Genomic DNA, 27,473 nt, shown 5'->3' with positions numbered 1-27,473 from the left:
GGTCAGTCTACGTTAGGGACAGTAGCAAAAAATAAAGCTGCAATCATCGAATGAAAGTTTTTGCTTGGCTGTAAGTTCCATAAATTTATAAATCAATACTCTTTCACTATGAGCAATTTCCAAAAAGGCTTTTCAAGACCATGGTGTGGCATTCCGGAAAAATATTACAAATGGTGACAGTGGTTAAGGTCTTCTGTCTTTTGGAAAAACAAAGACGGGGCAGTTGGAACGCAATGAGAATTCACACTGTGAAACATCCATGGCTGCTTGCCTAAATAATTAAGCAAGCATGAAAAGCAAATGAGTTTTTAAGGAGAGTGTCTGTTGCTGGGGAAAGAGGCACCTGTGGTTATTTGATTCATTATTAACATTTCTAGTATAGTAATGCCTGAAGGTCCCAACCAGGTTGTTTAAATTAACTCAATCAACACAGCAATTTGCACAGGGGCAATAAAGGCAAATGCAGTCAACATGTTAATAACTTTAAATGAACAAAGGGTATTAAAAACTGAAGCAAGTGAGTATATTTTTTTTAAAAAATACTCTATTTTACCCTTCTCCACACAATAAACTGAAACTTCTTATTTTTTGGATCCATACTGCAACCAGAACATTACATTTAACCTCAAAAGACAATACAAAAAACTACAAATATGTACCAAACCCAGCTTGTTAGACTGCACTTCAAAAAGCGACACAAATCAAAATCGAGCAGCTTCCTCTCATGCTATGCTTTAAAGCGTTGCCGTCAGTCTGGGGAGAGTCGCCTTTTGCTAATCACATATGCGGTAGTCCTAGCACTCTCCCTCCAACACCGCAGCACTACAATAAACCATTATCATACCATCTATGCAAGCAAGCCAAGGAATAATTTGTCACAAGCATAGAGGAATCAGGGAGGCCAATGCTGTCATTAGAAGAAATAAATAAAAACAAGTGTCCCAAAATAACTCTCCATAGAAATCCTTCTGGACAAGAAAGTATTGTTACTTGACTAGACAAATTGAAGAGAAAGAAATAGAGGGTGAGAGCTGTGTTTTGAAGTGGAAGAAAGACGGAAGGAGGACCAGATGAGGCAAATACTAGTTACTGATTTTCACTTCTTGTACATGCCCTTCTCTTATTTGGGATCGTAGTATAGTACAGGCTGGAATGGATCTTAGCAGCTCTCTAGCCCAACCTCCTGCTCAAAGCAGGGTCAGCTACGAGAACAGACCAGGTTGCTCAGGATCTTGAAGACCTCCATGGACGGAGACGTCAAAACTGACTGCTCTGAGCAACCTGTTCCAATGATCGCCTGGCCTTGTGGTGACAAACCTTTTCTTGATATCAAGTCAAAACATCTCATTTTAATTAATGATGTCTGTTGCTGCTAATGCTCCTGCTGCGCGCTCCTATGAGCTAATGCTCCTATGCTCTTTTCAGTAAGCATTAGCCTTATTTAACAGCAGGACACACCACAAGGCACAATAAAATTACATTCTACTAGGCTGAAAATTGGAGATCAAAGCACTGCCAACACCTCTTCCCAAAGTCTTTTATGATCACATGGCAAAGACCATGACACTGAAGATTACAAGAGACTCAAAGAGACATTGCTGTTTGCGAGGATGAGAGAGGCAGCATTTCACCACACCGAGATCAAAACTTTCACCAAATAGTTCTCCAGGTGCAAGGAACGGGGTGCTCCAAAACAGATGAGAAAACCTGAACTGTTCGAAAGTTGGGCCAAGGCTAGACAAGCTTCGCAACTCTCCTAAACAAGCAAGGCCTGCCACTTGGCTTGGACTAACAAAGAAGCAAACAAAAGGCCTGATTACAGACCTCTCTAAAGACTGTATTTGCAAGTAAAATGCAGTATCTGAAAATATAAGCAAGTACTTTCCCTGTCAGAGACTGCTGACTGATCGTCCTTCCAACTCAATCAACATGCAGCATGGCTCTGCTCCGCACAAGGAAGGAGCCTGATTTGCAGTAGTGGTCTGGACATTTTCAGTTCATTTCAGATAATGCTTTAAAGTCTAAATGGACCAGAGGCATACTGAATCTGACAACGCTTCCAACAGGAGGCTTCCAAGACATAGGATACTGTATTTTGCCTGAAGATAAAACGGGAGAAAAAATATCAAAGAAATTGCCTTTCCAATTAAAAAAAAATGGTAAAAAAAAGAAAGACATTGTGGCTTTTCCAAGATGACAGCAATTTTGAAGCTCCAAAAACTATTATGAAATGTAGCAGTTCTCCAGTGGAACAAGACAAACTCCCACATCTCAGTCATCAGCATAAGAGAGAAACTGATGTGATTTCTTAAACAGACTGCCATTAACAGTGAAAATTAGTCTCCTCTCTTGCTAAGCTTTAGCTACATAATACCATTCTAAAAGCATATTACACTATAAGGGAAAGCTTTTTAATTTTTTTATGGAGAATGGGGGACCAAAACCCAAAGCACCTCAGTAAAGACAGGAAGAGAGCTTGTACAAGAAGCACAGACCAGAGCCTTATGGGGACCTTATAAATGCTTATGTCTCAAGGGTGGGTGTCAGGAGGATGTGGCCAAACTCTTTTCAGTGGTGCCCAGCGACAGGACAAGGGGCAATGGGCACAAACTGAAGCACAGGAAGTTCCGTCTGAAGATGAGGAAGACCACCTTCCCTCTGAGGGTGACAGAGCCCTGGAACAGGCTGCCCAGGGAGGTTGTGGAGTCTCCTTCTCTGGAGATACTCAAGACCCGCCTGGACAAGGTCCTGTGCAGCCTGCTGTAGGTGACCCTGCTTCGGCAGGGGGATTGGACTAGATGACCCACAGAGGTCCCTTCCAACCCCGAACATTCTGTGATTCTGTGAGCCTAAGAGGCCACGCTTACAAATTGCCCCACTTTTTTCTTTTTTTTTTTTTATAAAAAGCAAGCGAAACAGAACAACAAGAGTTAAAGAACACAAATATGATAAGTCACTAAACAAATACTGAGTTGCACATAACAGCAGATTAAAATCCTTTTCATATTACTCTTACTTTTAGCTACCACCTTTCGTACACTGTGAGCTACAGAGGGTGCTGGCTCTCGCAGCGCCGGCGAGGCGCTGGCTGAAGGCCACGGATGTGGAGGGTGCCGTAAGTGGGATGCAGAATGGCACAGCTAATATTGTTTCCAGCTGCAAGACGGCAAAAGGAAGCAACAGATGGCCTTTTCCACAGGCTTTCATTTATCCTTTTTGCTGGTAGCTGGAGTTGCAGAGCTTACTCTTGGTTTTGCTTTTAGGTGAAGCAATTCATGAAAGGTTGTTATGCTTTGTTTTCCCCCTCAAATGCACTGAAACCTATGTCAAGGTGTTCTGTAATTCAGTCAGTAGCCTCCATGAAGACACTCCACAAGGATGTCTCATTTGGTTAGCTTTCTGCAAAAGATTCCTGTGGTCAGATGATTCGCAGCCCTGCATGTCACTTCACCTCCCACAGCAACCGAGCTGCACCAAGCAGAAAATTCTGAAGAAAATTCTCAAAATTTTCTGTTAGTATCTAAACAAGAGCTGGTGAAGGTGAGCAGTAGCTCATTTGTTAGACTTTCAGATGTGATTTTTTTTTTTTTTTTTGCTATAGAATTGACACCTTTCTCATTGTACCAAGAAAAACAGTTACCTGGACCAGTATGACATATTTTGTACAGATGAATGTGAACAAGTTAAATATTTCAGAAAGATAATGCCACTACTACTACTGCTAACAACCTCTCTTTTTCTTTATCGACATTCACAACCCAACTTTCGGATGGGAGATCTGTCCTTGGATAAAAGGGGCACTTCAAGGTGATACAGTGCCATCTAATGAACTAATGGCTTTTCTTGTTTAGCCATACAATCTGTGGGCAAAAGCCGATCTGAAGCAGAATGTACTGAAGTTTTCTGCCTGGGCCATAAACGTTTTGCTACCAAGCATTTTTTGATTTGTTTTATTTTTAAACAAACTCAGGGTGGGGGAGAAATCAAGCTAAGACCTGAAAAGCTCATTTATATGTTCTTAAACAGGACTTTCTGGTTAGCTACAGTTCACATAGCATTTAAGATTCCTGTTTGCTCAGATTCACCTTAAAGAAGCTATAAAGTAGAGCACATCAGAAGTCTTCACACAGTTAAATATATAAATACAGATTATGTTACTGAAATTTTGCATTTTTCCTCTTTCCAGGGTTGATTATTTCCCTAATCTATTTCTGTCTCTCATCTCTTCAGTTACCCCTTTTTAACCTTTTGGTCCTCATACGCCCCATCTTGACACCTTTTCTGTCTGGAACGTACAGAGGGGAAAAGACAAATCATTCGCTCTTTCTTGTCTGCTCCTGCTGACAATACATCCTTCTTTTCTTTTACAGATACAGCATCCTTCTTTTTCTTCTTCACATTGTGTGACTATTCTTGATATTACTGTGATCATTCTATTTCATAACAATCACCATGAAAAATCACCTGTGTTTAGAAGGGAATAAACCTTGCATTCTACACGTACAGTATTTGGCTATAAATAATCAAAATAATTCAGTAAGAGTTTAGAAAAGAGAAAAAAGTTATTAGTTTTAAGAATTAAAGATTCATTTGATTGTTGCAATTCCAGCAGATTGCTTCAAGCAATAAACAGTCTTCAGAGGGATGCCATTTACCAAGACAGCTGGGAGGACAAAAATAGATGCAACTAACCTACTCATATTGTATGTAAAACAGTTGTAACATGGAGAATGAGGGTAAGACAGCGTATGTCAGTAGAGCCTTCTATTTCCACATACAGAGCAAGTACATATTTCTCTCAAAATACGTTTTATAAAACACATCTCTGTAGTGCACTAATACATTTACATAGTACTACGTAACAAAAAAAGTTATTTCTGTCTTCAATGACTGTTATTTTAAAAATGTGTAGCATCTGACCTGGTGCCATTGCAGTGACTGAATCCTGATGAAAGGATCATACTAACTCTTGATAAGTTATTTGTAGCATTAAAAGCAAAAAATGTATTTGACATTTAATTTTACTGAACAATTACTCAGATTTGCAAACGCAGTGATCTTCCAATTCAGAATTTTTAGAGAGAAATTAAAACATCCCAGACAGCCCACTCTGACAGCTCCTTGCTTGCAATTTGTCTTAAACTTTAACAATTCAACAAAAGGTTGAAATAAAAAAAAGATACAATACCTGAAGAAGGTCACTGAGGTCAAGTAACATGTCTGTGAAGACGTCAAGGAATATACACGCTTATTGAATGTGACAGTATTAATATCATTAGCAACCAAAAAAAGGGAAGAAATAAACCCAGATTTAACCATCAAAGGAACCAAATACATACCAGGAACTTGGATACACCACTTCTGCTAACAGCCAGCAGCCAGCTAACAGTTCGCTCCCCAAAAAATCCTGCCAGCACCCGCTACATTTACTGCACAAGTTGTCTCTGTGGAGCGATGGTCTCAAAGCACAAGCCAACACCTTGTTGGACTTACAATACTCACCATATACTGCAGCCTAAGAAAGGCCCAATGATAATAATAGTAGCACAAGATAGAATACTCTTACTACACTTCATTTAAGAACATAAAGCATCATCAGTCTCCTATGCCAGCTTAGGAGCCCAGGATCCCAGAAAAACAGATGGAAGAGCAAACTAAAGAAATTGCAAAAAGTTTCTTTTGTCGTCTTTTATGAGGATCTGTCAAAGAGAGCCAGGAAATACATTGTCTTAACAGTATCTACAAAGAAAAAAACAAGCACCAGTAAGCTTAAGGTACAAAGGTAACCTTCTTGCTGCTGTCAAAGTAACAAACACAAGCTGGGTCTCCTGTCAGCTGCTCAGGTGCAGCTTACACATCGTAAAAGGGTTCCGGCTTTACCATTAAAAGGAGTGTCAAAGTAAAGTGTGAGAGAAGGGGAGAGAGAGAGACTGAGGCAGGCAAAGAAAACATGTATGAGGGGGTGTATGTGCGTTTGTGTATATAGCAACGTGTTCAGAAATCCCGATTTAAAAAAAATACAGGGACGTCAGTATAGTTTGGTACACCACCATAACACAAGTGTTAGGGTATGTTGTTCTTGAAGTATGCCAGAGTAATACAGTGCACGCTTCTCCTAAATTTTATCAGCCATGGAAGGAGAGTAATTCAGACAACGTAATCAGTTTATACATAAACATTCGCCTCACTAAGAATTTTTATCCTTGAGCATTTCTGTCCTTAGTTTGCATTTGAAATTGTATGAATTTAGTACTCCAAATTTGTTACAAAATTCAGTATATTATGTTAGTAGTATTTGGTGAACGTTAATTTTAGCATTAAAAACTACAGCCTAGCTACATATTTGATTAGCTGAAAACTCAGTATGTCTCAAAAAAATCCAAAATCCATTATAGATCATATTGCACAAGACATGAAGTAACCTTAAATTTTAATACAATAAGGAAATTGCTAACAAAAACAATCTGTAAAATATACAGCTTAGAAATCTACACAGAGCAATACTGTATTCAGTGCAACTTTTTCGTTAAAGTAGTGAGAAAGGAGAAAATGGAAAGACTTTAACAATGCAATTGCCAAGGAACCACAATAATTGTCAGCTCCTCAAACAGATCTAGGAAGAAATCACTACACCAATTTTATGCTTGAGAAATATTCCAGTTCTGAAAACGTTCCTAGCTCGTTACTGACTTGAAGTGTCTGGTTCTTCTATGCCCACCCTGAAACACCCTCACCACTGAGATAAACTATAATTATCACTCATATCTGACAAATTTTGTCACAATTTAGGAAAAAAAAAACCCCACCACCACACCCCAAAAGAAAAGCAGCTCGTAGATTATGGAGGCACCACAGTGAGCAATGGAGTGGTCCCAGCGCCTGTCTGCTGCCACTGCAGACAGAGGAGGGGTCAGAAAGAGAGCATCAGTGCCAGACGCCAATTCAGACCCTGGGTGAGCCAGAGAGCTGCTTTCCTAAACTCGGCATTTCAGTTACAGTCGTGAAATCTGTATACCAAAGTATTCTTCATCCTCCTCAAACTGTTAAAAACACTTTGGTGGAAGACCTAAAATTAGTAACACATTACAAGTGCTCAGGCTTTACTACCACAAGAAAAAAAACAAACACCTTTTTGTCCAAGTAAGAAGAAACAGAGAGCACTGCATGCATTTATAACGCCACAAGATTAGAGCTAAGGAGCTGGGAAATTCACTTGCAGGGTTCCGGCAGCTCTGAAGCAGTTCAGAGCTAGGCTATAGACGCTTTAACATACAGTTGCTTTGCTCCTTGGAGAAGTTGGTTCAAGTGTCCACTGAAATTGTAAGCAAAGGTCACAGTAAAAATGTGGCATTTCTGGATTTCATTTAAGGTAGCCTCCAGCAATCTCTCTCCCTGATTAGATGTGGAGCTGCCACAGCGAAGCCAAAGCGAAGGGGAAATTTGAGTCACGCAGTGGCAGTGGGCTGGCCTTTACTGTGAATATGGGGAGCACAATTATCAGCAGGAAGTCGTTGTAAAAACAGGCAGCTGTTTTCAAACTCCTTTTCAGAGTTGGAACAGTCCAGGAGAACATACAACACCAGCTGAAAACAGCAGATAATACTTCATATGTATTCAAAAATTACACAATCATAAGATAAATGTTTTCTTTGAGGCTGAAAGAAAACAATGACAATTTTACATATGGAGAGTGCTAGTACATGGAGAAGTTCTCAAAGGGATAGAAAGTTACTGATACTGTAGATACACAGGTACAAAATGACAGGACAAATGCAAGGGGACTTAGGCTATAAATGCACCCGACTTAAAATTAAAAAAAAGAAAAAGAAACAAGCATTAACAGTTTCAACTGCTTTTCCTTTGCTGCTGCTCCTTGACACTAATTTCACCAAGGTATGCAACTGACTATCCATCACCAGAAACTCTGAAATGAGATGAGTCTGAAGGCTTTACTTCAAAAAGATTTAATTCAAGGGAATCCTTTCACCAACGTGATGCAAGAGGTCAGACAGAGTGGCCAGAACGCTCCCTTTTCTGCCTTTATAATCTAGTAATCTGTGGATAATGTGAGAGCACCATGACTCACAGCAATAATGATCTCATTCTCAGCACCAGAGGAAACAAAAGTTCATGATGAAATGAATAGTACTGGAAACTTAAAACCCCAAATACCAAAACAAGCATGCATTTGTCCTTCAGATAGACCTACATGTTACATATTCCAGCAATCCTAAAGTACTGATATGCAGTGAAATCCCCTTGGTCTTCAATATTAACATTCAGCAGGAGGTAAAACTGCCATTTGCCAATATATAGAGATGCAAGAATAAATTGTGGAAGATGCTTTCAAAAGAACAACTGTCATTTACAACAGAGTCATTCCCCCTCCTAAAAGAACTTTTTTTAAATTAAATCTTTAGTTTAGTGTCTGAGAGTCTACAATAATCAGGAAACCTTCAAACAGATTATTTCATGCTACCATGTCAAAATTCTTCCACTACGTAGCATGTCATATTTGGGAGACACAGGTACACGCGTAAGCAGCACGGAGAAGCCAGAGTCTAGTTTATTTAGTTAGTTTTTGTAAGTTACCCTCAGAACTACTTTTTACTTATTTTTACAAGTTTACTGCAAAATCAGGCATACCACGGAAAGAGGAGTACTGCCAAGGAATCATGACTGCAAGCCACTCAGCAGAAATTTGACATCCATAAGAGCCGTGCTGTCCCCTAATGAAGCGTTACCTTTGTTCAGTCGAAGCTAAAATGCTTTCTGTTTCTAACAAAAACTAAAACCAGATCCATTAAATATATAAAATATTTAAACATAAGGTCTCTCTCTGTATTCAGCAAGAGCAATTCAGCTGGCTGCTAACAAAAAAGCAAAGCTTTATAGGAAATAGGACTGAAAAGCAAAAAAAATCTGAATATTAAACCAAATTTTTCTCAAGTTCTCAATGAAATAAAATATTTGCGATTTCAGTATTATGGTTCTGTATAAGCTACATAAGAGATGGGAACTTCCCAGAAGTACTTAAAATAACAAGCACATGGAGATAAGACAAAAGGGAGGGCGGACACAGACGTGGAGTGATACCAGGGTGAAAAACCAGTGACGGCATTTGGGTGGCCCTGAACCCAGTTTTCCACCTTTCAGTTCAACACGCAGTTCACAACCTTCCCTTTCCATATTTTCATACACCAAGTGATTCCTGACTGACTTATCACGATTATATCTCTGCTGCTTTACAAGCTTTCACCATTTTAATTAGCAATCAATTAAAACTGACAGCACTAATTGTTTAAAGTAAACATTTCTCTTCCCAACGACACTGAACTAAAACGATTAGAAAACAGTAACCAAAACCAATTCTTCTGTAGAAAACTGATTTCTGATAACTCCAATGAACGCTTGGTCTTGAGGCTGCAATCCTGCAAAGACAGTTTCCAAAGTTTCTGAAGTTTGCAATTTTTTCTGTGCAAAGAAGTCCACATGGCACAGGCTGCACTCCTGTATACAAATAAAAACAGCATTTAACAAATCAAACGCCATTTTCATAAAAAGCTGTCTTACATGTAGATTCATGCATCAGCAAAAAAACCAACTGCACTGTAGTTTGTGGGGTTTTTTCCTTCTTTGCACACAGCTGCGCGTCTGTATTTCATAAAACTGTATTTTTCTATCTTCTCTATTCTAAAATCCCCAACTTAAGGACAAAAAGCAGTGCCGCTGCTTCTCCAGCAGCTCCCTTTCAGCACGTGCCACGTCCCTGCCTTCACAGGTCGGAGACCGTCAGCGGCAGAACTCGGCACCGTACAAGCACCGAGGCAGATCATCACGAGACGGCAGGCGTTTCGGGCTGCACTCAGCCTGCCCGATCTCACGGCGGTAGCTGCAAGGGTTGGAAGCGCAGCTTTCTGGCTCACCTAAGATCTGATTTCGCCTCTGACACCAGTTGTCCCCCCCTCTGTCTCCAGTGACTGCAGACAAAATCTAGGGCAACTGAGCTGCTGACTGGCACCGCAGCCGGTCAGACTGGATGGATCCAGCGCCTGCGAGCGGCATTAACCTTCAGACTCCCCAATGCACGTAGAGTTCAGTCTTTACTAAATTAATGCTGCAGCTTTTCTTAATAATTGTCTTCAGAGCCATTTCCATTTAGAGGAACATTTTCAAAGCGCGCCAGGCTAGCGAGCACTCGGTACGTTTGAAAACGCTGCCCTTCGAGAATACCGTCTTCAAAGGATTGGGGCTAGGCTGTACTCCTAGTGTTACTGGCTCCAAGTAAATAACCTGCTGGGGGGGATATTGCAAAGTATTTACATAGTTGCATGTAAATTTATAACACAGCGCAACACAACCAAAAAATAGTAAAAAAAATACAGTTCTTGTCCCCAAATGCTTGTGCGGTCAACTCGCAATTACTCAGGATACCAGATGGATAAAATATGCAAAGAATATCCGCACTAAGCTACTGAAAGATAATATAGTTAGTTAGTATGTTTACTTTGGGAAAACAAAATTTAGGCATAGAATGAAAATGTAAATATTAATTTAAAATTTTTGAGAGACATGAGGTTAATCTTCAACCTGGATGATGTGACCACGTATAAATAACAGTTGGCTATATTCAAACAAAAAGTCTCCAAACAAGAAAGAGAGACCCCGTCTCCTGAACAGTAAATTGAACAAGCACTGGTGAGGGAAAACAAGAGAGGTTGCTAGGAGAAGCAAGGTTTAAGGAAGAACTTAAAAGAAGAGCAGGGCTGGCAGACAAGAATGGGAGAGAGGCACCAACAAAGGAGCAAAGCTTAGACTGCAAGGGAAAAAGAAACAAGAGTAAATAGTAAAATTACTGCAGAAAGCATCCTGTCTCTGAAAAGAGTTCAAACACATAAGCGAGTATGAAATTGCCCAGTCTAAAAATCTGCACAGAATGACCATCTGACAATAAAGTGGGCACAAAAAAAAACCAGCTGGGAAAGAAGACACCACAGTAAAGATTTAAGTAAGCGAAAAGGAGTTCAGTTCTCTCTCTTTTCCCTGTATACAGTCTGTACAGGTTGTGACCCTCGTACCAACAGTGAAAGAAGAGTTTCACAAAACTCTGAGGTGCAGATTTGGAAGAACTATTGCAAGATGACAACTGGGTATTCAGCACAGCAGCAACAGACACATTTGGAAACGTGAGGCAGCTGGCAGAGACAGAGAAGGGACAAAAACTAGGAGCAGAAAAGAAATCACTGCCTGCTCAGAGGTCGCAAAGGAAAACCAGCACTGTCATCAGCTTGACACTCTGCTTTTCAGAAAACTCCAAACGAAAGATTTCGGAAAGATGCAAAAAAAAAAGAAAAAATAATAATACAAAAAGAAGATATTAGAGCTATGGTTTGCCTGCCGCTTTACACCAACATGAATGAACAGAATAATCTCAGCCTGCCCCAATCTGGCTTGATTCCGGCCCATTACCACCACCTTCCCTGTGATAGAGGGGACTGTAAGAAACATGAAACTATAACAAAAAACAGCCTTAATATTTTCTAGTTTTTAGTAGTCTTTAGTACTGTAACTTGTATTTCTGTATGCATAGTGATCTAACGATGTAACTGTTACACTAATCCCTGTTTTCTCATTAAGGAAGAAAGTGGAAGGACGTGGGCACAAGCTATCACTTAGTCATTAGACAAAATAATTAAGTGAAACAAAAGTGGTCTTGGTTCTCAGCAAATAATTGGGATAATTGTGGGATAAAAGAGACTCCTAAATAATTCTACTCCAGACAGCTCGGCCTTGGGAGGGCAAATGCACCAAGCTACAGAGATAAGGAGGCACAAAGAGAGCAACAAGACCGGAGCAAAACAACCTGAAGGACATGATGTACGTGATCCTGGAACTGAGTTTGATGCAGGGAAATAAAGAAATAAATAAGCTTAGACAATGCTGATGAAGACTTAGGTAATGCTAGTCTAGCTCAGCTCAACAAATTCCTTAGCTTGGCAAATTCCTTAGCTCCGCGAATTTTGTATCTGTTTGAGTGATAAGGCTGGAAAGAAGAGTTACAGAACAAGAAGTCTACACATAAAGCCAGCCATAGCCAGTTCTGTAGTTTGGGTAAAGGCTGAGAAGTAACTGAGCCTGCGCGAAGTTAAAAGGTTAGTAGTGGTGACGAAGAGGAGTCACCTATCTTCATCCCCACGACCCCCAACGACCACCACAAGGAGGCACCACGCAAGCGCAGTCCAGAGGAGTTTATGGAAATGACTTCTTGGAACTAATTTTAATACGAAGAGGGAAAGGTTATGCATATGTATAGGTGTATATGAGTATACAAAATGGAACTGTGTAAGTTATAGATGGCTTGGCGATATCGGCGCGCACGTTTGGAGGAGAAATCCCCCGTGTGCCCAGCGCTGCAATAAGGAATACCTGCTGAACAGTATACATTGTACTGTTAGGTTTTTCCTACCCAATCTTCGAATCACCTGGTCTGCTGCTTGTGCAGCAACGTGCAAACCAGCTATGGAACGGTCCAAAATTAATCTTTTTTCTTCTCTCCCCCCCCCCCCGCCCCATTTTCAGCTGGGTCAGCTCCCCAGTTCACATGCAACTGCACAAACACCTGGACTGATAGCAGGCAGGGGAAGGACTGGGGGAGGACTGAACAGGCAAGGGCAAAGCAAGACGACTTCTTTCTGAAGCCACGCCAGCTCACACTGGCTTAAAGCATTCATCAAAACTAGAGCCTGAGACAATCTCTCAGCTATCCATCCCACCTTCTCAGATTTCTCTTTGAAGTAACACTGTAGAGTTCTCCCCAGCTTGCTCCAAAACACAAAGACCTACCTTATCTGAAAAAGAAACCTTAAAACAAATAAGGAGCAAAAGCCTGCAGAATAATTCCTTTATAGTAACCCAAAATCTTCCAAAACTGATAACGCCTTCTTTGTTTTAAGTACATACACAATTCCTGTGCGAAAGTTCATCACGGCACTGCTCTGGTTTACCCACAGTAAGCACCCAGCTATACTTTTCGAAAAGTAGCATTACAGTGCTCAAATTAAACCAGAACAAAACCAAGTTCTGTAGATACAGAATGTTTTACATTTTCCATGCTAGAAGCCAAGCGTTACATCTTTGCTTTCATACCCATACTGAGCCTAATGCACTGGTATTAAGTGCTCCTCGGAGAATTATCTCAACAGACCTTTGCTGGGATGGGCGCGCAGCAGCTGCTGTGGCCAGCACTGGGACGCGGCCGAGTCTGCACAGAAACTCAGATGCTGCTTTCCTGCCAGTATCAGGGAACTTGATTTATCCATGCATAGGCATTATCTAACCTCGTACACTAAAACAGTGCCACTCATTTCGCAGAACATTTCTGACACTAGAGCCTCTGTTTTAAGTATAGCTTCAAAAAAAATGAGTTGCATCCCTGCCATTCTGAGGCTGCTGACTCCTTGATGGCTTTTGGTAGGAAGTACAATAATCAGATGTGTTAAATTTCCCATTCTCAAAGGCCTTTAAGATAATCGTATTGGCATGTGTCATGCAACACAATGACAGAATAAACCCTTCGGTATCAGATGCCCGCAGGCACATACCTGCAGAAACCCCTTTCATTACCTGAACTGGAAACCTGCCACCGTGCACCAAAGGGAGCCCTTGTCTTCAGAAAGCAGGCAGCACAGGAATACCTTTCACCTAACGGTGTATTCCTGTTGATCAGCAAACCTCAACTCGGCAGGCGGGAGAGCTCTCTGCCTTCCCACCCTCCCTCACGCCCACAGCACTCCGTCGGGTATCGCCAGGCATGATGGCTTCATGGATGTGGCCGGCTGTCTCCTGGGGCACGGACTGACCAACACGTTCAGAAGTGCTACCAAACTGTTAATTACTGGTCTTGCCTTTAATCAAACTTGTTTTGATTAATACATTGCAGTAACTCACGATAACTGCCCCGATCACCTGTCTTTGTTACAGAACTTCAACGCAGCATGGAGCTGAGAACAGGGCGCCTAGGACTAGTTACCAGCAGTGCTCGGAAGCCAGGACAACACGCCGCTTTGACACTGGCTGAACTCCTCAAAGCAGTCTGATTTAGTCATTTTCAGTAAAATAAATAGGAAAACATGGAGCTAAACTGATGCGCCGCATCGGTGGGTTGAAAAATCCTCAACCTATGTTCTCACTTTCAGAAATGCCTACGCTAAATAAAAAAAAAGACTTCTACATGTTCACTGTAGCAGAAACCTACACAAACCATAACAGCACAGAGGTGCACAGAATTTGTTTCTTATTAAAGAGAGTTATATTTTCTAAACTGGGCCTGCCCTACAGTTCATAAATAGCAGCTGATCCCAAATGAGTTACTAATAAAGCATTTTACCAAATGCAGAATAATACATCTTGCACAGGCTATGCTTTAAAGCACCACTGTAAGAGCATTCAAGGGAGGTTTATTTAGCAGTATGGGAGCAGAACATTCACATTACCTCCTTGGACACTTACCCAGGTATCTTGGGATATGATAACAGAGAGAAGCAACTGAGTGAGCATGTCTGAATTTACCAGCCTGTGGACAAGACACAATATGCAACCATGTCTTCACTTCTTCACAGCAATGCACAGTAGAGATTTCCTTAGGCTGGCACTGGCAGGGTGAGAAGATACCTTCACTGCCTGAGAGCACAACTGAACAGGGCTCAAGAACTAAAAAAAAAGAACTGCAAAAGCTTTTCTAACTGTAAAAATATCAAATACCAATTACAAACACCTTTCAGGGCTTGAGATAAGTGATGCATCATACTTCGAAATGGATACAATTCTCAACATGACACATTCCCCTTCAAGGACAAAATATGCTGGATTTTAAATTTAAAACAAATTTACATCTTGAAAAGTTGCCCCTAGAAAAAGATTAAATTTGGTCCTTGAACAAGTATAATACAGCACGTGGAGGGAGGAGTTTACATGGCAGGGAAGAAAGACAACACATCTCAGATTTTAAGGTAGCTAACTTTTCAGAAGGTTCAATTATGAGAATAAATCTTTGAGATTACCTATTGAGCGGGGAAAATACAGTCGCAGGCATTTGATACATTTTCTATTTTATCTACATGAAAGGGTGGGAAACAAATGCTTCCCTTTTGGAAGCGGTTTCTCCCAAGAAACTGAAAGGCATAGCCCAGAATGCTTCTAGACTGCGCCTCTGGACACTGGGTGTCTGTTCCCATTTTTGCCACTGCCCCACAAAAAACATTTCATCCTTCTTTATCATGCTTTTATAATGAAGACAACAGTTTCCCCTTCCTTGGTAAAATGCTCTGAAATCTTCTGATTATCTTACTATTACAATACACATTTTGACTCTGGGGTTCCCAAGTCTCTCCAAAAGGTCAGCGAAACAAGCTTTCAAATGTATTTCAGCTATAATCCCCTGGTAGGTAAGAACTTTATGGTCAACAATTATTTTTCAGACCATCTCCCTGCCTTTGAAAGACGCAAGCTACATCCTGTCTTCATGCCATATCCCGATCTAACTAGTGGGTTTATGATATGCAAGTCAACATCGAAATTTGTCCCCCTGTCCAAAAGATGCAAGAAGGGCGTAAGAGCTAAGTGACATCCTGAGCTCCTTGTAACAAAAAGAGATGCAATGCATATCAGACTCACTCCCTCCTTTCAAGTATGCCAGTCCTGATGTTCATGCCTCTGTTGTCCGAAACACAGCTAAGAAGCTCCTATAATAACTTTTAAATCCTTTATTCAGATTAATATTTTATTCGATTTTGCACGAATTTGCTCTAAAATCACTCCATAAATACACACATATCAATTCTCAGTGTTAAAAAATGCCAACTCCCTGATTATTCATCTTTATGAAGGGATCCTTAAGGAGCAAAAGGAAAACCCTTTAATAGGATAAGGAGCGTGGGGGGAGAGGAGGGTAGGAAGGGGCCAGAATACACAAACCGACAGCCTACTGAAAACTCAGGTCTTCAGGAAGCAATCTGCTGCAGCTCTCTCCTGGTCACGGATACTGCAGTTCTGTCGGCATTACTGTCAATATTTACCTCACTTCAGTAGGAACTCCCAAAGCATCGCAAGACAATGTTGCACAGCATCCGTTAGTGAACACACTGAAGTTAATTTACTTGCAAATGGCATTTCTCACGTTCTTAAAAGTTAACAACTTTCATTAAATGGTTTTAATCAAGATGGAAAATGAGCAGTATTTTCCTGAAGTGTCATTTTAAACTTTTATCCTTGTATTATCTTCTTTTCAATGCTGTAGCAGTGGCAAGCACTTATCTCGTGTCTCTCTCACGGCACAGAGACTGCTTATTATCAGTTTTTAAGAAGCTGTAAACTTATCTCAGCTGCCGGAATTCTTCACGAAAGAAAAAAAAAATCAGTAATGATGTACATATCATCTGCCTCTGGGAAAATAAAAACTGCCAGTGATATGCTGGGAAAGATCTCCTTAGACTCCTTTCACACAGTCTTTCAGTACTTTTATTGTAACCAAGCAGTGTAATTTCAAATAACGTTCTACAGCGTGCTGCCGGCAAGCTCTTAAAATACAGCTCTGCTCCGAACAGCAAGCGAGAATGCTATTGTGGGTCTCGTGTTTACAGCTGCTCACTGATTGTGTCGTATTTGCAAAGCTTTCAAGAAAAATGATCACTTTTTTCCCCTCACTGCTGAGACTTACAAATTCAGCCTAGGATTTTGATAACAAGCTCAGGGCAACACCAGAGCTAGTGAGCCTACAGAACTTGCTCCTCTTCATAATTTCGGCTAAAAATTCCAAGTGTTTTAGCCCATATACTTAGAAAAGCATATTCCAGGGTCTTAGCAAAATCTAATAGGAGAGTAATATGCAGAACAGGACTCCTACGCCGTGGGAGGCAGCATACTGCTGTATGAGGTATAGATGCACATGAGACACAAATGTATCTACTACACCCTGATGAGCAAGTCATTCTGCTTCCCTTCTGTGCCTCAGTTTCTCCAGCCAGAAGATGGGGATTGTAATACTGACCTTCTCCATAAAATGCTATAAATTCTACACCTCCATCACCAGGATCCCCAGCTAGAAGGGAGCAAACTGGAGATACAGTCCTGCTGCCAGAACTGTTTACATGATAGGTCACTATATTCACAGATGATAAATACATTAGTAAAAAAAATAAGAAACACACAGAAATAACCTGAGAGAAAGAAGCTGAACTAGGTATACACCCTCTCAAAGCCTGGCCGTCCACCTACAAAAGCTTCCACTTGTTTGCTCTTCTCCTGGCCCCATAGTTCCTGCGTTTCAGATTGCACAGCAACAACAGCTTCAAAAGGAGAACAGGCAGGGCTCGGCCCTGACCACCCGCTCGGCTTTTAACTCCCCTTGTGGAAGAAAATCCGACTTTTGTGCAAGTAAGGAAGAGGCTTTAGTCACCAGCCCTAAAAGATAATAGGTTTGGGGTTGGGTTTTTTTTAATTAATAAATAAATAACCAATGAGTGCCTGTCATTGCTTTGCCCATCAGAAAATGGATTGTTCTGGACTCTTAGCAGAGACAAATTCTCCATACAGAGCACTAGCCAAACACTCACACTGCCGAGTGGTAAGACAGTTCAGCTGCAGCCCTGAGCAAAGTGCCACCCACAAGTGTTCTACAGGGCACCCTAACCGGCGCGCCTCAGGGGAAACTGGCACTGCAGTCGATGCTGCTTGCCTTGACTTCAGCAAAGCTGAAGACACGGTCTGCCAAGCTGTTCTTAAAGCCAGATTGTTGAGACATCATGGTTTGGCTAGCTGGGCTAGAAGGTAAGCGTAAAATTGGCTGGACTGCCAAGTTTGAGGGGTGGTGGTTAATAATACAAAGTCCAACTAGCAGACAGGTACTCCAGGGAACCCTCAGAGGCAACACTGGCTCGATTAGCAATGAGCCAGCAAGGCAGAAGGCACCCTAGGCAGGCACGCAGATGACACCAAGCTGGGGCAGCAGTCAATACACCAGAAGGTGGGGCTGCCATTCAGAGGGATCTTAGCAAGCTGGAAAACCGGGCTGACAGGAGCTGTATCTGTCTTCGAACTTCTTGAAAAGTCCCACACCCGAGACAGAGTAACCCCTTGCTACAGCACGGGCTGTGACTGGCAAGCTAAGGAACAGCTGGCACAAAAGGAGCTGGAGGTCTCCACCGACAAGCTAAGCAGGAGCCTGCAGCATGCTTCTGCATCAAGAAAGGCCAAACATGTACCGAGCTGTATGGGCAAAAGTGTAGCCAGCAGTTGAGGGCAGTGGTTATTTCCCTCTGTTCAGTACCTACGAGGCTGCACCTGGAGAGCCATGTTCAGGTCTAGGTTCTTCAGTACAACAGCAGTAGTCTGGAGTGACTACAGTGGAAGGCCACTGAAATGGTTGAGGGCCTGGAGCATGTGATGTATGAGGACGAGCTGAGAGCTGGGCTTGGTCAGCCCTGAGAATAGGCGGCTTTAAGAGAGATCTAATGCTGTCTTAACTACCAAATGAGGGAGTAGAGAGATTATAGAGCCAAATTCTTCTCAGACACATACAGAACGAACAAAAGGCAACAGATGCAAGCTGCAGCAAGGGAAGATCTGATTAGATATTAGGAAAAAAGATTTTTGCCATGAAGGTAGTAAGACACTGCAATAGGGTGCCCAGAGAGAGTATGACATGTTCATTGCTAGAGACAAACACTCAACCGGAGTTAGGCCTCGGCAATCTACTGAGGATGTGAGCAGGAATTGGAGGGATGAGTTCCAGAGGCCTCTTCCAATCTAAATTACTCTACGATCCTACATAGGACACAGGCTTTCTTGGATTGTCTCCTCCGTATTTCCTCACCTTCAGATACATTGCCTGTATAAACGTTTCTCTGCATGCGCTGCAGCTTCTCTGACTGTTGGAGAGCTGGTGAAAAATGCTCTGTATTCTCTTTCCTCCCATCCTAGAACATGTCAGTAGGAAAGACTGTTGTGAAGAAACACTTCTGTCACGCAACTTTTTTTGCAGCTTCTTTTTTTGATGCTGTCCTCATGTTCTGGATACTATCTCTCAGCCAATGTTCTTGGCTCCTGATGGTGCTCCCAACTTCTCCAGTTGCAACAGGAGGAAAGCAACCAGTTCACAGCTCTGCTGGGAGAGCTGCCAACATTATCGGCAAAAACCAAGGACTGGAGCATTCTCTTGTTTCATCACTGAATGACTATGAGAAATAGCTGAGACACTGAAGCCACCAGTTCAAAGACTGAGGAATGAGTACAGCAGCAGCCAATACTTGAGTTGCTTTCTTCTGCCACTGTAAGAGTTTACAGTCTACATGAAAGATAATAAATATTAAACTGGACATTGGCAAAAGTATTTCGCAACTGAAAAAGTACGATCTGAGTATGTGCTGGAAATAATTATTGGCAATGAACTGGGTCCTCCAGATGTGACAAGAATGCAGTGATCTGGGTGTCCCTCAGAGACAGCAGCACAGATGCAGTCCATCTGTTCCATCATCTAGAAGACTGATCCTTTAAGGACCAGAAATTTTCATACAGAAAAGAAAATTCAGCTTAGATTCTGCAGAATTTAACAGCGCTCATGTGGGGAAACCAAACTTTCAACTCCAGATAAGTATGGAATAGAGTATTCTGTCATTTCAGGTACCAACTGAGACACAGCAGCTGAAACCTCCAGATGTTTCTTTAAAAGAAGACTTCTTCAGTAACGACTTACAATTATTTTACATTTCTTTCCACATTTCCCTGGAGATCAAGGATGGTCCACTAGTGATTTCAATGGCAAATTTCAAAAGAAATATTCTCAATTCAGACAGCCCAGCTTTTTTGCCCAACAGGAAAAGGCACAGAAAAGCAGAAAACCTTTGGAGCTGAATAGGCAGAACTTCATGACTCCGAAGGCATGGCTTCATTAGGGAGAGAAAAAAAAAAAAAAAAAAGTGTATTTTTAATGCAAGTTAGCTAGAAGGGGACAAAATGCTTGTAAAGCAAGGACACAGTGGTGCTTTCTCAGAAACTAGCGAGTTCAGGTAACCTCTCAAATTTTCTGCAGTCTAACTTGAAACACCAGCTCTTTGTTTGTCCTAGGCTTGTGCCACACATTACAGTACCTGAAATGACAATAACAACTTTGTTTCCCCTTGGAAACTGCAAGGCCAAAAGGCTCTCTACAAGCACAATAAAAAGTTAAAAGGACCAATTATAGAAAGAAAAACACTGTAAAACAGATAAGGTGAGAAATACTCCTGACAGTATCATAGAGGCAGTGTTTGGAGTTCTGGTTTTTATGCAGTAAAGGCTTTCACATTTCAGTTAGTACATGTCATCTTGCTGAATATGCGTTTTTACTGCACAATTTTCTCTTCATATTAAAAAGATTATAGTACATTATAGGTTAGATACAATTTTCTGTCCACACTAAAAGGACTTTTTTTCAGTCTATATATTTCCCCTCTTTCAAAAATTGCTTTCCATCACAAGTGGTTCATATAGGATAACATAACATATATTGTTCACCATTCCTCCCTGTTTACCAATACAAAAGGAATCTGAAGAGCATTCTGATTTCTCCTCCCTGTTGAGGCATAAGCTAAGACTTTATTTTTGGCAGACAAGCTGCTCCTTCATTGAAGAAACAGTTACATATCTCCGTTTAAAAATACTGATTAGCAAATCTCATAGCACTTTACCAACACATGCAGTCAAAACATCACTGAGACTACTGTGTTTCTCCCAAACTGGAAGGATGTTGAAAACTTAAATGATTCACTTACAGCTGATCTAAAGATGAGAGCTCCGCAATTTATGTTTTATTGTCAAATGTTTAAAGGATTAAATCTAAACAAAATACACAATACACAAGCTTCAAAGCACATGTTATCTTCAACATCTTATTTCCAATTAGCAAGTCAAAATAAAGAAGGCATAGGGAACATTTGGCTTCAAAAGCAGAGCTCTGGAAGAAATCAAGATTTTGGTTGTTTCGGGTCTCATTTAAGGCTGCTATTTTCCCAAACTGCTGAAACTGGATAAGATGGAAAGATTATTCTCTCTCTCAAAGGGGGGAAAACAGCAGACAGACCGCCATGTGATTGACTATTACATCATTCGTTCGTACAACAATACTGAGCCAGTCTGGCAGTTAAACTTAAAAGACATTTTCTTTTGCCTTCGAGGAAGGACATGGACTTACCATAAAGGCAGGCTAACAGTGAAAAGGTTAGAAAAGGCTCAGCTCACAATTTTACTTGGCATGAGATTACAAAATGCTAAAAACCTTTCATCGAGAAGCATTTCCAGTATGAAGTTTGTATATGAACACTATGTCATGCAAACAAAATCCTACTGACAAACATATGAAGAAATAAGACAGCTCTTGAGAAGTACTTTTGCCAATTTCACAAAGGCTTGTACTTCATTAGGATGTAAGAAATCATTATCAAGACCACTTTCAAGATACGAGGACAAGCCAGGTATGAGAATGAATCCTATTTTTCCAAAACACATTTGAAAGGTAATATTCTTTCTCTGATAGACCTTCACGTTGTTCTTATAACATCAAACACTGCAAGACAAAAAAAGCTGCATAAGACTTAACTCTATGATGCAGGTGGGCACAGTTTTAGAAGACCTCAAGCTAAAATAATCTTTGCAGATAGCAAGCACAGAAATGCCTGTAGGTCTCAACGCACTGGCTTTTATTCACCCGACTCTGCATTACTGATCTTCATTAAACTATTTAATAATACGAATTTGTCTTCTAAGGCATCATTCTTACTGTATTAAAATGCAAATACACAATCTTCAAAATTATTTTAATGGAGAGCATTTAATTTTCTAATTTCCTTTGAAGTATTGAAATGCAGAAAACATTAGCGATGGCTACAACCAGGAATATTTTTCAGTGACCGATCAAAAACCTTGACTATAATTGATCATGTTTACTACCAGGAATTACTTAAACAAGGCATCAGGCAATGCCTTCTTTTTTAAATTTTTTTTTTTTTCCTTTTTTTAAGGGGGGTGGGCGTGCAGGAAAGGAAGGGGAAGCATCTCCTCCACATCCCACACCACATCCAGCATATCCTCTGACAAAAGCCAGAGTGTGCTACACAGTGACCGGCTGTACCACACTTTCTCATTTAGCTGGTGTTTGCAACATATGAGCTCCCGTCAGGTCAAAACACCACGCAGTTATAATGCTGGTTTTGCTGATGTAACTGCCAAAATTCAGATGCAGAGATAAACCTCTGAATTAAGCAGAGAGCCAACCTAATCATTTCCTCTTTTAAACAAGCTTTAAGATTGTTAAATATTTATTTTCACAAGCATGCAAGGATCGCTGAAGGTCAAAGACATCAGAGGTGTGATCCCCTTCCTTATCGTCCCCACTTTGTGTTTATGTCATTGGGAGGAGGTGCCTCTGCCATCACACTTCCCTCCCCTCATCCATCACCCAGACCGCGTCCTGCCTTCGTTCCCCTCATTAGTTCCCATGCCTCTGCCACCACGTTTCCAAGCATCGCTCCCTCGCAGGGCTGCTGGTAAGTGAGCGCTGCCCCTCGTACTTTTACCCTGGTATAACTGATGCCTTCGTAGCTCTCCTGTCCCCTGCTTCTGTTTCTTTCCTTGTTTTACCTTTACCATGAGAACGTCTTACCAGTTCAGAAACCCCAAACTGGAACCTAATTACTCAGAGGACAGAACAAGCAATGAATCTTATTATTATTTTTATGCACAGACCACTATTGCATACATTAAAAACTGGCTCAGATGCTTCTGCTGTACGTATTTCTGCGTTGCACGAGGCCCGACGTGGTGACGGAGCACAGCACTGCCAAACAACAAACACTTCTTCCACCTGCCCGTAATGGAATTCAAGCCCACAGTGACAAAGGCTTCAGTGGACCTAATCCAGAAGCGTACGGAGTAACTCCTGTCCCTTCCTTTCAAAGGGGGACCATGATCACTGGTTTTATCCCAGCACAGAAAGGTATGATGAGCAAGGGCAAAGGAGCTCCGAAGTCAAAACAATCTAGGTGCAGCAGCTCTACCGAGCGCAAACCCCATGGTTTCCAGCAGTCGTACCCATCAATGTGCTTTGAGAAAGAACTGCCTAGAGAGAGGCTTGAAACACTCTGCTCTGTAAAGCCAAAAAGTATTTCTGCAGTCAAGTTTGAGAACAGGATTATTTTGACCTTTACTGTTCAAAATTTCCCTTAAATGAGGAAAACAAACAACAAAGCTATCAAAACGAGCAGAAACCTGTAATCTTGATAGGCCATCTTGTGACCCTGTCCCCCTCTCTATCTCTGCAGACACTTTGTTTAATGCTGCATTATGGAAAAGTTGACAATTTGAGCCACCTGCTGGGTACCAACATCCTGAGGGGAAAGAAGTTGATCACTCCGCCACACAAAAGCTGGCAAGAATTTTGTCAGTGAATTCAGTGGGGCAGGATCAGCTCTCCCCTCACCAGCACCAGAGGTCAAATATTATTTTATCCTGAGTTAGTAACAAGTTAACAGAAAAGCAGATTTTCTGAGTGTGCAGTTCTTAAACAAAACATCAGCCTGAACACACACACGCGAAATTACAGTCCTCCTGCTTCTTTTGGATGATATATTTAGAAATCCTATTAGCTGGAGAGATCAACATTCTTATCTGAATTTCCAGGATGCTGTAACATGCAAAATTAGAGCAGCTCTCTTAAGTGGGTCAATTATCACTACTGCACTTACAGCAGCTTTTCCCCTCCCTCCCTGCAGCATCCATAATGGGCATTTGGCACAAGGATTTAAACAGTGAGATGTTGAGTTGACACACACCACAATGTAAAGTTCCTTTCTCCTTTTATATTTTCAGAATCTTAAAGGAACAAAGAAAATCACCCAAGTACAGAATCTCCACATTAAAATTACTACAGTCTCCCTGAGGAAAGCTTCCCTGACTTTCAGCAGGATAAGGCTGCTCAGCAATCACACTATTTTCCTGCCACATCCGAGTCACGCGCAAGTAAGGTTTGTGGCGTTCCCCCTCTCCAGGGGACAAGCGGAGAACCTGAGGGCCACTAACCGTCTCCCCAGCCCTGTCCCCCAGGTGCAGGGCAGTACAACCCCTTCGAAAGCCTTCTGGCTATTTTCTTCTCAGAAGGGAATTCTCTTTAAAAGACACTGCAAATCAGCAGATACAAGTGGAACAATTCAAGCATCCAGCATCACTTCAGACACTACGAAGACATCCGTAGGGGACTGACAGATACGACACAGGACCCAGGGAAACACGGCTCTTCTGCAGTACAGCTGGAGGCCAGGCAAGATACCTGAGAGCGAGGTGGCCCCGAGCCCTCCTGCCTCGCTGCCCACTGCTGTCCGTCCCCCAGCGCAGGGCAGCAGCCAGGAGCAGCCCTCGCAGTCAGGGGACGCAGCGGGGAAGAGGACGGAGCCACACAACGGAGCGTACAACATCCACAAGCACATCGAGAGGAAAATTCGACTTTCCCAACGGGAAACATGAAACACCCACTTCTCTCAGCAACACACTTGTTTTATACACATCTCTCTATACAGCAAAAAAGTGAGAGGCGGTACTGCGAGTGAAGAATCATGTGATTCTCCTTTGCTCCATGGAAAAGGAGACTGGATATGCTGGCTTCAGGTCACGAGCCTTGCTGTCAAAATTCAGCAGTCCCAATCCTGGCTGGAGGAGAGGGCGACGGGGAGAAATTAAGTTGCAGAAATTAAATTTCTATTGCTGCACCTGGCTGCCCTCTTCCTGACATCCTCCCTGCATCTTCTTCTGTGGTGCTAATTCAGGATGATCCCACGAGCCAGGCATTACCAAACAGATGAACTATTTGGAAATAGATGCAAATAACATGGGGCAACATCAGCCGCACCCTATTTCAGGTGGCAATTCTTCATTAATAGATCGAAACTCTCCCAGGTAAAATCCATCCACTCAAAAGCATACCAATTTTAAAACTTCATTTTGAAATGAAGTGGACAAGGCTCTTCCAAGACTTCAAGTCCAAGCAAATGTTTCATTAGGAAGCATTTCTTTACCAAGAGGGTGGTCAAACCCTGGAACAGGCTTCCTAGAGAGGCAGTCGATGCCCCAAGGCTGTCAGTGTTTAAGAGGCATTTGCACAATGCCCTTAATAACGTGCTTTAACTGTTGGCCAGCCCTGAAGCAGTCAGGCAGCTGGACGCAATGGTTGCTGTAGCTCCCTTCCAACCACAAATATTCTGTTCAACTTCCTATGAAGTGAGATCTTGGCTCCTTTACCACACATGCACACAAAGTCTAGTGAAATGAAATAATGTACTTTTGTAAATATTGTATGTGTTTTTAACTGTGCATTTTAAAATCCATTTTTAATCTCGTCTGTCCTTGTCACACTCAACACTTGAACAAAACACATTTTGAATGCAATTGTATTTAATCAAAAGTAAAAGGTTGGTTACTAAAAAGAAACTCCTTAACCAAACAGAAATAGAAACTGGTTTTATTAACTTCCCTAACTACAGCTTTAAAATTTTGTTGATTAAAGTCTAATTTCAAAAGTTAACTTTTTAATTGGGAACACTAGAGCCTGCCGGCTCCAGGAAGTTTTAGTAGAGGTCAAAAGATTGCTGGAGATCTAATTTTTCATTTCTAATAAAAAAGGAAGTCTCGCCCTTTTCCTTGCAAAGACAGACCTTGAAGTGTTAGTAGGGAAACAAAGAACGTATCCATCAAAGGCTCTCATGGTGAGGTTACACAAAGCTTCCCAAGACAGTATGGAAGGCGACAGAGCCTGCTAATGCTGCAGAGGAAATTGGCTGAACATCTCTTGCAAGGACCAACAAGGGAGAAAAGGCTCAGTAGCTGCTGCCTAATCTCAAGATTAAAGAGACCAGTTTCTTACTCCATCACAGATTTTCTGGGTAACTTTAAACATGTCACTTAGCCTCAGTTCTGCACCTGGAAATGAAGATAAATACTCTCAACTTCCCTTACTGTGACACGAAAATAAACACATTAAAGCAGGAGGCATTCAAATAGCTTGGCAATACAGTACAAGAACTGCAGACAAATAGGAAACAACAAAGTACTGCCCCATTCAGTGAGGAGATGCCCCTTTTTTTTCCTAAATCCTTCTTGCCTGCTGGGATCCCGCAATGCCCTTGTGATCTTCCCTCAAACAAAAGGGAGGTTCATGGGGCAGAGGAAACAGGGGAGGAAAAGCGCCTTATGCTTTCCCACCCAGCACAAGTTTACATGTAAAAGACATCAAGGCACCAAACTTTCTCCCGTCAGCCTTCTGCTCCCAATGCTCAAATTTAAGAGGTTATTTTTCTCAGGCATTTAGCGGAAAGGTTCTGCAAACAGCTGCCTTGGACTGACCCCAGGAGGACCCCAGCTCTCTCCTCTGACTCCACACAAAGCCGCTGAAGACCACTGGAATAACGTTGGCAACCTCAGTGCCTGGAGCCTGGCCCAGCTCTAGGTGGTGGGAAGGGCTCAGCAAGCCCCTGGCATCGAGACTGATCAGCTTTACTGCAGGGGAAGAAACCTGCCCCAAATCTACCTACAGAGGCAAATGGAAGGATATTTACACAAGACAGCTGGTGAGGGAGCTTTGCAAGGACTCTTCTCATGTGGAAAAGGTTTTATTTACTACGCTCTAACAAGACAGGATTTGGTTTACAACTAAGGGTGTGTTTTCCAGTGAGCTTCAAAGGAAAAGAGTAAATAAATAAAATAAAAAGGTGCGTGTGGGGGGGATAAGGGACATTTACCATGTAAAATGTTGCTGTACAAAACCCCAGGTGGTAACGTTGGAAAATATTATAAACAAAATAGTGGACAGTTGTACAGTTTTTCTAACGGTTGTGTACATTAAAAAGGATTACAAACAGAATGAAACGTTCCTTGATTAAAACAAACTGATATCCCACCTGGAAAATCCTGGCCAGGCTCCCATTGTTCCTGAGTGACCCGAGGGCAGCCACGGGTTACAGGCGAGCCCGTAAGTCCCTCAAACACCCTGCCCAGCGCTTCCCAAGTTCTCTCTCTCAGGAACGGCAGGACCAGCTAAAGAGCCCTTTGTTTCCATTCAAACATACGTAGGAGTGGAAAAGCTGTTCAAAACATTAAAGAGAAACAACTGAGGACTGTTACTATTCCAAGAAACAAATTAAGAACCAGAGTCTGAAATGCCCAGAGCGCTGGCAGCGCCAGCTGAAGTCAGATGTCACTGGAAACGCTCAGCATCACTCAGCCCCTGGGAGGGGGACAACCCATTCCATCAAACCTGAGGATTCAAAAATCACTTTCTCCTTCAGATGTATATTTTGCATTGTACCTTTACTTCTGACACTGATAATACAGACACATTTTATAAACAGAATAATAAATTGAAGTTTTTATAGGTAGCTCATGAAAAGGATGAAACACCT

At 41.8% G+C, this 27,473-nt stretch overlaps 1 protein-coding gene across 1 annotated transcript in view; it reads right to left on the bottom strand.

Annotated features, from left to right (window-relative positions):
* BRF1 (BRF1 general transcription factor IIIB subunit) overlaps positions 1 to 27,473 on the bottom strand; it is a 184,475-nt gene that overhangs the window by 98,734 nt on the left and 58,268 nt on the right. The window contains exon 4 of the mRNA XM_075426926.1: positions 5,189 to 5,220. Coding sequence (XP_075283041.1) covers positions 5,189 to 5,220 — 32 coding nt within the window. The remainder of the gene's footprint in view (positions 1 to 5,188; positions 5,221 to 27,473) is intronic.

Source organism: Opisthocomus hoazin, chromosome 7, assembly GCF_030867145.1.
Source record: "Opisthocomus hoazin isolate bOpiHoa1 chromosome 7, bOpiHoa1.hap1, whole genome shotgun sequence".
NCBI lineage: Eukaryota > Metazoa > Chordata > Aves > Opisthocomiformes > Opisthocomidae > Opisthocomus > Opisthocomus hoazin.
Note: the sequence above shows the minus strand (reverse complement) of the source record. Positions and strands in the feature narration are given on the sequence as shown.